General features: G+C 45.1%; 1 protein-coding gene across 1 annotated transcript in view; it reads left to right on the forward strand.

The window, feature by feature from the left end:
- P3H3 (prolyl 3-hydroxylase 3) overlaps positions 1 to 8420 on the forward strand; it is a 112194-nt gene extending 103774 nt beyond the window's left edge. The window contains exon 15 of the mRNA XM_069650633.1: positions 2777 to 8420. Within this exon, the coding sequence (XP_069506734.1) occupies positions 2777 to 2965 (189 nt within the window). The 3' untranslated portion in view covers positions 2966 to 8420. The remainder of the gene's footprint in view (positions 1 to 2776) is intronic.
- The last annotated feature ends 4207 nt before the right edge of the window (positions 8421 to 12627 follow it).

Genomic DNA, 12627 nt, shown 5'->3' on the forward strand with positions numbered 1-12627 from the left:
TAAGTGAAGAGTGCCTGGCCACCCATTCCTGATCAATTGCAAAAGGGCTGCCTTCAAATCTATAGCGATCAGCTGACTCGCCCACTGTTCAGCAGTGGAGCCTGATCTTATGATCTGTCTACACCAGCACCACAGGTCACTGACCAATCGTAGGACAGTTTATTCTGAATCTGGCTCCAGCAGCAGCATCCACCATCGGTCAATTTACAGCCAGTTCTGATCAATAGAAGAAGAGGTGCTTCACCGTGTTCCCATTTGAAGCGCATCCATCCCATGTTAGTGAATGATGCTGTATGTTCACCCAGACCAGTCTACCATAGGGCCACCCATCCCACACCCACAATAGAGTAGATGCCTCGCCTCCAAACATCCCGGTATGCAGCGAAAACATGTTTTTAATGACACATTTCTCAATGACCTCTTTCTGAGACAGGTGACAAGCAAGGAGTGGGAAGGTGGAGGCTATGAAGCACCCCATTAAGGTAAAAGGCAAATGACTAATGATGAGGATGTTATTGACAAAGACATTTTTCAGAAGGGTGTTTTCACATGGAACCAATAAAGGTTTACCAGCAGCATTGGACGATGGCCAAAACCAGAAGGTGCTTACTAGACCCCCACCTACACCAAAGCCACACAACTCTGGACAATGATGGGATAGTACCCTAAAGACCACTTCACCAGGAGCAGCCTTCTATGGCCAATTGTGCACACAGCCCGGCCGAATGTATCTTCCTTAGAGGCCTGCTTCCTTGGATCGAAGACCATCTACAGTGATTTCCAGTAGGGAGAAAAATCATTGGTCATCTACACCACAATCCACTACTTCTGGTGAATGCTAGAAGACATTCCTTCCGAAATCATTTGACACCAATCAGAAGCCAGCTCTGTGAAGTGGGTTAGGAGATTTCCTCTGAAGGTTTAGACACCAGGTCCCTCTTACTTTCTATGAATAATGCAGTTTCCCCCAAACAATAAGCAAAGCTGATGACCATCATGCGTGATTGGTGGAAGCAGTCCTCCCTAATCTAGCTGCATCCCATTCTATTGTGAAGGAGATCTACCCACACAGCTCCACATCGGAGTTGGCCATCCTTGGTCCATTCTAGGCATGGTCCTTCTAAAACTCTCAATGCCAGTTGCATCCATCCTTGCACGGTGGCCTGGGCACCTCACTAACACGGTGTATGTTGGGGATCATCCCTCTTTCCTTTTTTAATGTATGGGGAGGACCTTAAAAGCAAACTAGACCATGAACGATCATTTCCTATTCCCAGTGGACAAGATCCCTGGAAAACAGAAATCCTAATTAATGTGCCTCAGTCCAGGTTATTGGTTGAGATCCCCTTTGAAACCAGCATAGGCATTTCTGGCCTTGGCCCCTCTACGCCTCGCAACAAAAAGGGCAGCCATGCCTAGCTGCTGCCGGCAACTTTCTTAGGTGAATGATTGCGACTGTCTCCATAGCAGCTGTCTCTGGTCAGTGATGGCAGCTGTCTCTGGTCAGGAGTGGAGGAAAGTCATCTACATACACTCTTCTGAAATGACCATTCATCGAATCCTTATAGATAATTATTTAATTATTATTAGGGTATTTATTGAGCGGGGACCTAGCTTCGGGAAGCAACAGAGCTCTTTGCAATCATAGGGGAAGAACACTGTGTGGGAAGCAGAGGGGCCAACAGGGGAGCGCGGGGTGGGTAATTGGAAGCAAGGGATCTACAAGCAACCAGGGATGACAGTGGGGAGCAGATCACTGAGTCTCAGGTAGGGTGGGGAGTGCAGGGTGTGTGGACCTAGGTGTTAGGGAGATCCTGAGCTCTTTCCTGAACTGTACAAGTGATGGGGCCAGTCTGATGTTGACTTGGAGTAGGGTCCAGAGTCTTAGAGTGTAAACAGAGAAGGCCCATCTTTTGATTCTTTCCTTCCTGCACCGTCAGAATTCAAGTCTGCACATTTCCTTTCTATCTGGTAGAGTTGTTCAGAGATATTCAGAGCAACGAAGAAGAACTTTAAAATGTATTTGAAGCCATGGTTGTCTAATTTTGAAAGAGGTCACAGCAAGCATACATCCAAAAAAGATGCCATCTGTAGTCCACAAAGGAGAACATACCCCAAAACTGGACCTTGCCAGTTGAAATACACAACCTAGGCAAGTTAACTGATATCTCTAGTCAAGGGGTCTGCAATATTTGCATTTCCAGATATTTTAGACTACAATATTCGCTCTAGCCAGAATTGTCAATGGCGAGGGATTGGAGAAGTTATAGTGCAAAAACACCTGGAGACCCTCAGGTTGCCAATCCATCAGAGTGTTTGGAGGTTATATTGTTATGTCATTGGCAGTGGTGCGGGTCGATCAGCATGTGGATCAATGCTGTGTTACAAAGCAAATCTTGTGAGTAATTATGAGGGGGGAATGAGAAGGTTCAGACCTAGGGCAAATGGGTTAGGATGAAATTACCTAAGTAGAAAAGTCCTACCACCAAAAGTCTGACCCACATTTATTTGCATATGTATATGTGGGGGTTGGGGGAGGTTAATAAAAATGTATAGGTCTAAGGAGGGGGGCTTTGGGGTGTCTCCCACCACATAAATATATATGCGAAAAAATGGAGGGGGGGGCTGACTTTGGTGGTCGGACTTTTCAACTCAGTAATTTCACGCAGATCCGGGCAAATTCACCTTACCAGGATCTGCCCAGTCTATAGATGGATGAGCCCAGCCTGGTGCCAGGTCCCATATCGATTGATGATTTACCTCTTGTCTATTTCAGGAGAGAACCGAAGCCGAAGAATACCTCAGGAAGATCGATGAATCAGCCAACAAGGCATCCCAAGATAAAGTGAGGCAGCGCACAGGCGGTCGACTTTCTCCAGAGCCCCCAGCTTCTGGGGAAACTGAGGGTACCAGTACCCGGAATCACAAGAAGATGGCTGCACAGAATAAAAGAGATGAACTCTGAGATGGGCCTTCAAAGACAGTGAAAGACTGCTATGTGTTTGGGCGATCTCTCAACAGTGTCTTAAAAAAAAATTCCCATGATCCCTCCTCACTGTCCTCTGATCCATTCTCTTCAGTCACTTCCTGTAACAAATGAAACTGCGACTCTCTGCATCTTCTAGACTTCCAAAGCCATCTTCTCAAGCCTCTGATAGGTTGTACTACCTGTGCATTAGGCCTCAAAGTTCCCTTTAGAGTCTAAAGGAAAGCTGCTCTTTTCTTCCACTGTGGGACTATCGCTGATGTCGACCTGCAAGTAAACTGCACACCCTTCTTTGTGTCTGCTACGGACTCTCCAACGTTGGCCTTTCCCTGCTCTCTCCAGTGCTGGCCTACAAGTAAACGAAATGGATTGTGTTACAGACTGTCTCTTCAACTTCTGCCTTTAGTAAACATACACACTGGTATCTGTCTACAGTAGGACTGTGTCCAATGCTCGCCTGCAGTCTGTTAAAGAATTTCATGAATCAAATTCAGTTTGTAGGAATTACACAAGATGCCGTACTCTGTGGACTCTAAAGCTATCCCTTCCACATCAGCATGTGGTAAGCCTACTCACTGCTTTCTGTGCACTCTTAAGTTATACCATCCACATCGGCATGTGGTAAACCTACAAACTGTTCTCTGTGCATTCTAAAGCTATCCCATTCACATCTGGATGTGGTAAACCTACACACTGTTTTCTGTGCACTCTAAAGCTATCCCATCCACATATGCATGTGGTAAGCCTCCACACTGTGCTCTGTCGACTCTAAAGCTATCCCATCCACATCAGCATGTAGTAAAGCTACACACTGTGCTCTGTGCACTGTAAAGCGATCCCATCCACATCGGCATGCAGTAAACCTACTCACTCGTCCATGGCCGGCCTTAGGGCAGGGCGGGCTGGGCGACTGGCCGGGGCTCCATGCCCCCCACAGCGCAATTAGCCCCATGCCAGGTCGGGGGAGTCTTTAAAGGGCTCCCCCGAATTGGCATAGTGGGAGAAGGCATGGCAGGTGCCCTTTTGTTATTAAATGCACCTGTGGTAGCAGGGTAAATTTAATAACAGTAGGGTGCTGATGCATTCAGATGATTACCTCCCCGCTCCGATGCGGGAACGAGGTTGGTTTCATTGGAATAGGACGCTCACGCATTAGCATGAGCGTCCTAGTCCAGTGATTAACTCTCTGCCAGGCGCCAGTGCGGGGAGTTGGAAAAAAAAATGCCACCCCTCCCCCTGTTGACCAGGGGCACGTGGGACATCAATTCGACCAGGGTTCTGCTTCCACTAAGGCTGCCCCTGCACTCGTCCCTACACTCTAAAGCTATCCCATCCACAGTGGAATGTTGTAAACCTACACACTCTGCTCTGTGGACTCTAAAGGTATCACATCCACAGTGGCATGCAGTAAACCTACACATTGTTCTCTGTGCACTCTAAAGCTATCCCATCCACATTGGCAAGCAGTAAACCGACACACTGTTCTCCTCTGTGCATTCTAAAGCTATCACATCCACATCTGCATGTGGTAAACGTACTGGCTCTTCTCTGTGCACTGGATAAAGCTGTCCCTTCCGAACCTGCATGCATTAAACCTACACACTGTTCTCTGTGCACTCTAAAGCTATCCCCTCCACATCGGTGTGCAGTAAACCTACTCCATGTTCTCCTCTGTGTATTCTAAAGCTGTCACCTCCACATCGGCATGCAGTAAACCTACACACTGTTCTCTGTGCACTCTAAAGTTATCCCATCCACATCGGCATGCAGTAAACCTACACACTGTTCTCTGTGGACTCTAAAGCTATCTCCTCCATGCCCTTTCTCTTTGTAATGATGCACACTGTTTTCCTCAGTCTACATCAGGGGTGTTTGCTCGGTTAATGCTGTAATAAGAATATACATAGCAGAACTGCACAATGTAGAGTCCTATCACCCATGCTTTATTGGTCTAATAATTTGCACAGTACAATATGTACTGCAGGGATATCAACCTCGTACAGTTCAAGCACAGCTCACACTTCATCATGGAGGTACACCAGAGACGGCTCTCTATGAACTGTGCATGCCAGTCTCTGGAGAACGTGACCCATCCTCTAAGACCTTCAGGCCGCAACCCTCAACCTCTTTGTGCAGGGAGGACTACATTGCCCTCTGTGCCACTGATGTCCTTACTTCTACAAGTAGCACCCAGAAGAAACACATTTGCTCTTTCCTGAGCAGTATACACATTTTAAACCCAGAGTTACCATGAAAACAATTGTTCACTCAACATTCTGGATCACAGCATCTCTCGACCGTCACCCTCCAAATTCTAGATGGTTCTTCTCATAGCACTGCCAATTGGACCAGATCACAGACACTTGTACAGAAAACTGGAAGAAAAAACAGGACTGAGAGTTGTTGGAAATCTACAAAATGGGATTCCTTGAAAGCACACACATGGGACAGAGCAACGTTTCCTGGGGGCCAAGTGAATTTACCAGGCTCCCCAGCTTGGCCCTCGCCCACGAAGTTTCTGCTTTTAATTTTTTATTATTTTTTTACTTCAAAACCAAAAATTAAGTGGGTGTTCTGATGTTTGTTTTATTATCACCATAGTGTCTGGCCAAGGTTTGTGGTTCAAGTTTGGAATAGGCACAAACAGGGGTATTTTATGAGGTGCTTTATGATGCCTGTAAGCGTTACTGTATGAGGTACTGTGAAATGTATTGCTGGAGGTACTTCATAAGGTACTGTAGAATGTGTTGCAAGAGGTACTTAGTAAGATACCAAGGGGGTACTGTAGAATGTATTGTGGAAGGTACTTTGTAAGATACCGTAAGTGGTACTGGGGAAGGTACTGTATGAGGAACGTCAAGAGATACTGTAGAGGACACATCCGTGGTAGATTGGAACCACGTCCTGGGGAAACTATTTTGTGGGCTTGAAAGGTACGAACTATGAAGAAAATGAATAAAAGCGATTAGAATTCTCACTTTTTGAGTGTTTGAATAGCAGCTTTTAGCAGCAACATAGCTAGCAGATTCACAGTTAGTAGCTATAAAAAGTAACACAGAGACCCAGTAGACATCAACATTGCATTTTATAGAGACAGGAGGGACTCCTGCTCCATGAAGCATGTTTCCCACCTCATGGGGTAAGACAGGCCGAATTTACTCATGGTCCATGGCGTCTGACCCCTACTGCATTGTGTAAGGCAAGGAAAATGGAATCATGACTGTGGTCATAGAGTCTGACCCCCCACTGCACGGTATAAGAGAGCGCAGGAGCTCGGGGTCCAAGGAGTCTGTCCCTCAATGTATGGTGTAAAAGAGGCAGTAGGGACTCATGGCCCAAGGAGTCCACCCCCCACTAAGTGGCGTAAGAGAGCCAAAAAGAACTTGCAGTCTATTGAGTCTAAACCCCATTGCATGGTGTAACAGAGACTGGAGGAACTCGTGGTTCAAGGAGCCTGCCCCCATTGCGTGGTCTAAGAGAGAAAGAGAACTCATGGGCGATACAGTCTGTCTCCAATCTCATGGTGTAAGAGAGACTAAATGTGTTGCAGACCTCCGGACAACCAGACACGGAATAAATGCAACCATCTAAGGGAAAAAGCTTGGCATACCTTTTGCAAGGATAGGAAGGTTTTACTTCAAGAAAGAAAAATACATGTCAGCAGGGGCATTCAAACCCTACACACATGAAGTGCACTGGTTAGTTCAAAGCCGACAAGGCATTTTAAGGCACAACAACGTCACTCATGACGAAAACCCATGATTTTAAACCTCTTGTAATGTTATGAAATGACATTTGGAAATGGACAAATAAATAATGAATGTGTGTTTAAAAACCTTGAAGCAAATATAATTCCTCACTAAAGCAACAATGCAAAGACACTACCAATCAGAAAGAATGGATTACCAAGAGCATACAGTTCGAAAATGAGTGGAAAGTTTAAAACAGATTGCAGCAAAATGACACATTGGAAAATTTGCAATTGTTCAATTCCCGCCTGAAATTACCCAAATGGTTTTTAATAGAAACGGGTAAAATACACTGATTTAGAGTGCACTGTTTGGGTATAAGCTATAAAAAGGTGCGCTTTGAGTAAAATTAAGCCGTGAAATAGGAAAGGAAATCAGTTGTGACAAGACCAGTTTTACTTTACACTAGAGTATTCAGGCTAGGCCACCAAAGAGGGACACAGTAAGAGCCAGGGTTGATTCGCGACTTCAACCCCATCACCACAGCACCCAACCCTGGCAGACACCAGTCCGATCACTCGAAATATGACTAATGGCTTAGGATTACACAAGACAAAATTACTAAAAAGATGGCGCTAGCACTAGAAATCAAGTGCAGGGTTGCAAGAATGATTCCGACAGTTTTAACAAGTTACCAGGATAAGGATAGGATGGCTTAGAGAGAGGGATAAGGACAAAGACCAGATATTCTATGGGTTTTTATGGGGTGGCGATTATACTCAGTCCACTTTTTAGTTTTGGGATTTCTAGACCGTCAATGGTTCTGGTCACTACACGGCAGCGTGCCTGGCAAACAGCTGGGCAGTTCTGGTCACTAATGGCACTTCTAGACTGGCAATTCTGGTCACTGGATACTAAAGATCAGCTGTATGGCGTGATGGCAGTGGGCATGCAGTTAGGGGTGTCAGGATGCTTCCCAAAAACATCACAGCTTTCCCCTTTGGTTATTTGGGAATTTTAGTGGGATTTCAGAATTGAGGCCTTGCTGGGAATAGGATCAGCACTGCTTGGCTTTTGCAGAGGGCCCTGGAGTATGGTCAGCAATGCTTTGGCCTTGTAGTTGGGATCTGGATGGATGGAACAGGAACGCAGCACAGGAACGTCAGGAAGAGTCTGTGTGTGTCTAGAGTCTTGTCAGGGACTCTTATTTATAATGCATAGTGACATCATAGACTATATTGCCGGGCCGGCTTAGCTAAGCCTGCCTCTAAACAACTGGATTGGACAATCAATGTTGGTTGCCTCCCTTTGGATTTGACTCATTCAGGCGGTTGCATTTTATGATGTAAAAAGACTTCCCACCGACCTTTTTGCCAAAAATCTGTCATACCAGAATGTACACATTTATACAGCTCTGGCACCTTAATAAATAACATAATCAGGTTACACATTTTATGTAGAGCACAACCGTCCAATCCTGCAATCTGTGAGTCATTGTTTTATACTTTTATACTTTTTTGGTCATTTTCAGTGTGAAATATTCGGCCTAAAATTCCATAACTTTATACATGGGTGCGGATGATTATAAGGGATGTATGTACAAAACTTCACATTTGCAACACGGATGCTTTTCTTGTAATCTGCAATACTTTGCCATTTCTGTCCCCAAAGTGTCAGTGAATTCTGCCATGTCTTCAATGTAAGCCTATAAAATCATATTTAATTAAACTATAACATTTTCAAAATTTTACAAATTCTTGCTGCCGAGATAAAAAGTCTTTAAAGTTTATTTATAAAATAGTCTTTGGAAGCAAATGGCAGTCCTTTGTCTTGCACTGGACTATTTTTTTTTTCTTTTTCAGCTGCCACCAACTGCCACTTCAGCCCTGTGTGGGGTGGGGGCTCCCAGTTTGATTGAAGGTTTTATGCCCCCCTCTACTTCACAGGTTAGTGTCCCAGGACTTCTATTGTCCCAGCCTAGAGCACAGACAAATGTCTGACGAGCGTGTGAACTTTCTTTGTCTTGGTCCATACAAAGTTTTTCAAGCTAGAAATCATCACTTTTGTGTCCTGGAAGTTTATGGTGTGGCTCCCTTCTTAGGGGGAAGCTTTAACTCTGCCAACTGGAATAACCTGTTTTTGACAGCATGCAAATCCAGCCATGGTGGTTCGAACCTTTTATTTTCTGATATTTGGTCCTGAATTAAAACAAGCCTGTGGAATAAAATAGCCCATGTATGTATTTTCACCAGCCACAAACCCCTTCACATTGCAAGATAATGGCAGGCGCTCATTCAACAGTTTACTTTTTAACCAGGCATTTTTCTCCTTTAGTTTTGCAAAAGCCCATTTTTACATGTGTTGAAAACTGCTAGCATTTCCTTTCAAATTCAATTTTGCCATCCGACTTCCCAATATTGTCTTGCAGCCATAGTTATTTTCTTCTAGGCAATAGTTTATCTGAAGCACAGATGCATTGAAACTGACATGGCTCAGATAGCTGGAGTCTCCTTTGAACTACTGAGCTTTGATACATTTGTAAAGAAATGAACACGTTTTTCCCGTGCGAGTAAAAGTGAAGTTCCTTGTTGATTTCTCTCATAGTTGGTTAGACAGGGCCTTTTTAATCACAGTAATTTAAGGAAGAACAGATGGAAATGGCGCCAACAGCATTATTTTAAAGGTGAAAAGTTGGAGATCATGGTCTTTCAGCAAAGCAGTGCAGCTTTTGTACAGGTAAGAACACGCCTGCACGCCCCCTTAGTGTGTCCCTTTGTTCCATCCTGCCCCTGTGTGCTTGGCAAGAAGGTGCAGCCATTTTTTGTTTTGTTGCAAAAACACAGTTTTGAGGTTATAGCTCTCACAGGAGCCAGCACAGCCATTTTGCTGTTTCTGCACAAATGTAGCTTGGTGATGTGGGGAAATACTGTTGAGTGGGTCAATATATCCCACATATCCCCCCTCAGACTTCTTCTGTGATTCCAAGTCGAGGGAGAATCGGGCAAGTGGGATTTCTCAATGGGGGCAAAGCAGGATCAGTCAGGTATGAGTCCTTCCATCAGAGAGTGGAACATTCCGACCCTCTCGCTGTCTCTGGTTGGAACATGGAACGACACCCCCAGCTTTCTCTTGGCTCTTCCTTTATGGTGTTGAGCGACAACTCCATTGATTTCCTAGGGTTTCAAATTTCCAGGTCCCCGAAGAGGTCCTTCTTGGTAGCGAAGGTGCAACCAGTACAAATCTATGAAAGAGAACACAAACCGGTTACTACCATTTCCCACTAACTGCCCTCCAATCGGGTTGACAGAAGTGGGATACGCAGGCATTCAATGATGACAATTGATAATGAAGAAAATACTCCCCGTTACATAATTATACCGAAAACTCTATCTGTTCCCTTCTGGTTCTTTTTTCTCTTATTCTCATGTTTCAGATGTCTCCTCTATTTGATTCTCCCTGGGCTCCTCAATTTGTTGCAGGTATGCCTAGGGTGACAACTCTTTAGCTGATTAGTATGGACCAATTTCTCTTCGGTGAATTTGCCTTTGGGGATGCGGATTCTGTAGGTGACAGGTGAGATTTTATCTACAATTTCAAAAGGACCGTGCCAACTGAGCAAAAATATGTGCTCTGTGGTCTGGTTCCTTTGGAAATTGCACAAGTAGACCCTGTCTCCTACTTGGTATTCCTTTTTGGTTGTTTTTAGATCACATTGAGAGTTCATGCCCTCTGCAGATCTTTCTAGATTCCGCTGAATGTACGCAAAAGCATGTTGAAGGTCTTTTATTAGATTCTCAACATACTCATGAGTTGTGGAGGCGTTTATCAGTGTCTGCTCCTGTGTTCTATAGAGCAAATGCTGAGGTAACACCATCCTTCGTCCAGTCATCAGCTCAAATGAAGACATCTTGATTGCCGAAGAAGGTGTAGATCTGATGGCCATCAGGACAAGCAATAATCGGATGTCCCAACTTGGCCCAGAGTCTGCCACAAACCTTTTTAGAATGCTCAGTGTTTTTTTTTGTACCTCTCAACTCCACCACTAGAGGACCGGTGGTATGCAATATGAAGTTTCCATTTTACCCCAAGTATCTCCCACATCTTTGTCATCACTTTGCTGGTGAAGTGACTACCTCGGTCGGACTCAATCCTTTGGGGTAGGCCAAAATGCGAGAAGATGTGATTGATCATCAGTGCAGCTGCTGTTTCTGCCTTGCAATTTGGGTCCGGCAGACATTCCACTCATTTGGTAAATAAGCATGTTACGGTTAACATGTACTTGGTCCCCCTAGAGGAGCGAATCAGGGGCCCGATGAAGTCTACTTGTAAATCTGACCAAGGCTGTGTCATCCCCCTCTTCTGGAAGGGAGCTCTGTGTGTGAGTGATGTTGGCTGAAATTGTGCACACACACACAAGACACCCCTTCAAGTACTGGTTGAGGTCCTGCCCATGTGTGCCCAGTATGCAACCTCTAGCAAGATTTCTAAATTAGTGTGAAACCCCTGATGACCGGCTGTGGCCGCATCATGGGTGTGATTTAGCATCAGGCTTTGGAATGAGGTAGGGACCACCCACTGGTCACAGCTAGATATGGAGCTCCTTACCAACAAACCGTCTTGGATTCGTAACATTTTTGGACATTTCATCAACACCCTGAGGTCCTCTTTCCCAATGTAATCGGTATTCGTCAGGGGAAAGTTCTCAGGGTCCTGAATTTGTTGATAGAATTTACCAATAAACGTATCCCCTTTTTGTGCCGTGATTAAATCAACATCTGGGGTCTCCCTACTCCACTTGGCAGTTGAGAGTTCATTGTGAGCATTTGTCTGGGACCCAGTGATAGCAGTGACCTGGATTTCTCCCAACAGGGACTCGATCTCAAGGAGATCCCCCTGAATGGCTCTGGGTTTGGCCAAGTGATCCGCTAGGTTATTTTCAGTTTTGTCTGGTCCCTCTATTGTGGAATGACCCTTGATCTTCTTTCAGTAGATGGTCATCCCACTAGAGGTGACCAGATCATTAATATTTTGGATGAGCTTGCCATGTTTAAACGGTTTGTTGTTAGCACAATTCCAATTAACCAGATACTCCATGAACCCGTTCCGGACATAATCTGAATCAGTGATTATGACCAGTTCGTGGAGTTGGTGTTTGACGGCAGTGAGGATGGCTTGATGAACTGCCATCAAATTTGCCACCTGACTACTGCAGGGACCAATTTTGTACCCAACGGAGGCTTCTGGGGCATCATTCACCCAGGCATTCCCAACGCCGGCCACCAGTTCCCTTTCCCCGTTGTTATCAACATGGTAGGAGAACCTGTCCACATAAACTGTGGGCATTCCCTTGCACTTGTCTTCTTCATAGACTTTGTGCTGGGAATTCAGGTATGCCTCCATGTTGTCCTGGGTTTTAAGACTTTGGTCCTCAAGACAATTTTCTCTGGCACAATCATGCAAGTCAGCCAGACCTTGCGCGAGGGGCCTCTTCTTGTTTTGGCCATATTTGACCTCCACAGGAACGCCTTGCATTGACAGAATCCAGGAAGTCATTCTGGAATTACTCACATTTCCAGCCCAGATTCTGTCACTTTGGAGGTATTGCAAAGGCTGGTGGGGAGTCTCCACTATGATGTGTTCCCCCTGGATGAAAGGGCGGTCATTTTCAAAGCCCATGCCGTTGCCAGGAGTGCTTTCTCACAATCGTTGAATTTTTCCTCCACAGAGGATAAAGTCTTGCTTGCATAGGAGATTACTTTATTGACCTTGTCATGCTTTTGATATAATACTGCTGTCAAGCATGTATTCGAGAACCCTGTCTCCAAGAAGAACTCTTTGTTTTTGACAGGGTAAGCTACACAAGGTGCTTGTGAGGGGCTTCTTTTGAGTTGCTTTACTGCCTTGGCTTGTTCTAGACCCAACTCCCACTTGACCCCCCCCATCAACAGATGG

The sequence above is a fragment of the Ambystoma mexicanum genome, chromosome 3p (genome assembly GCF_040938575.1).
Source record: "Ambystoma mexicanum isolate Mex_15411 chromosome 3p, UKY_AmexF1_1, whole genome shotgun sequence".
Taxonomy (NCBI): domain Eukaryota; kingdom Metazoa; phylum Chordata; class Amphibia; order Caudata; family Ambystomatidae; genus Ambystoma; species Ambystoma mexicanum.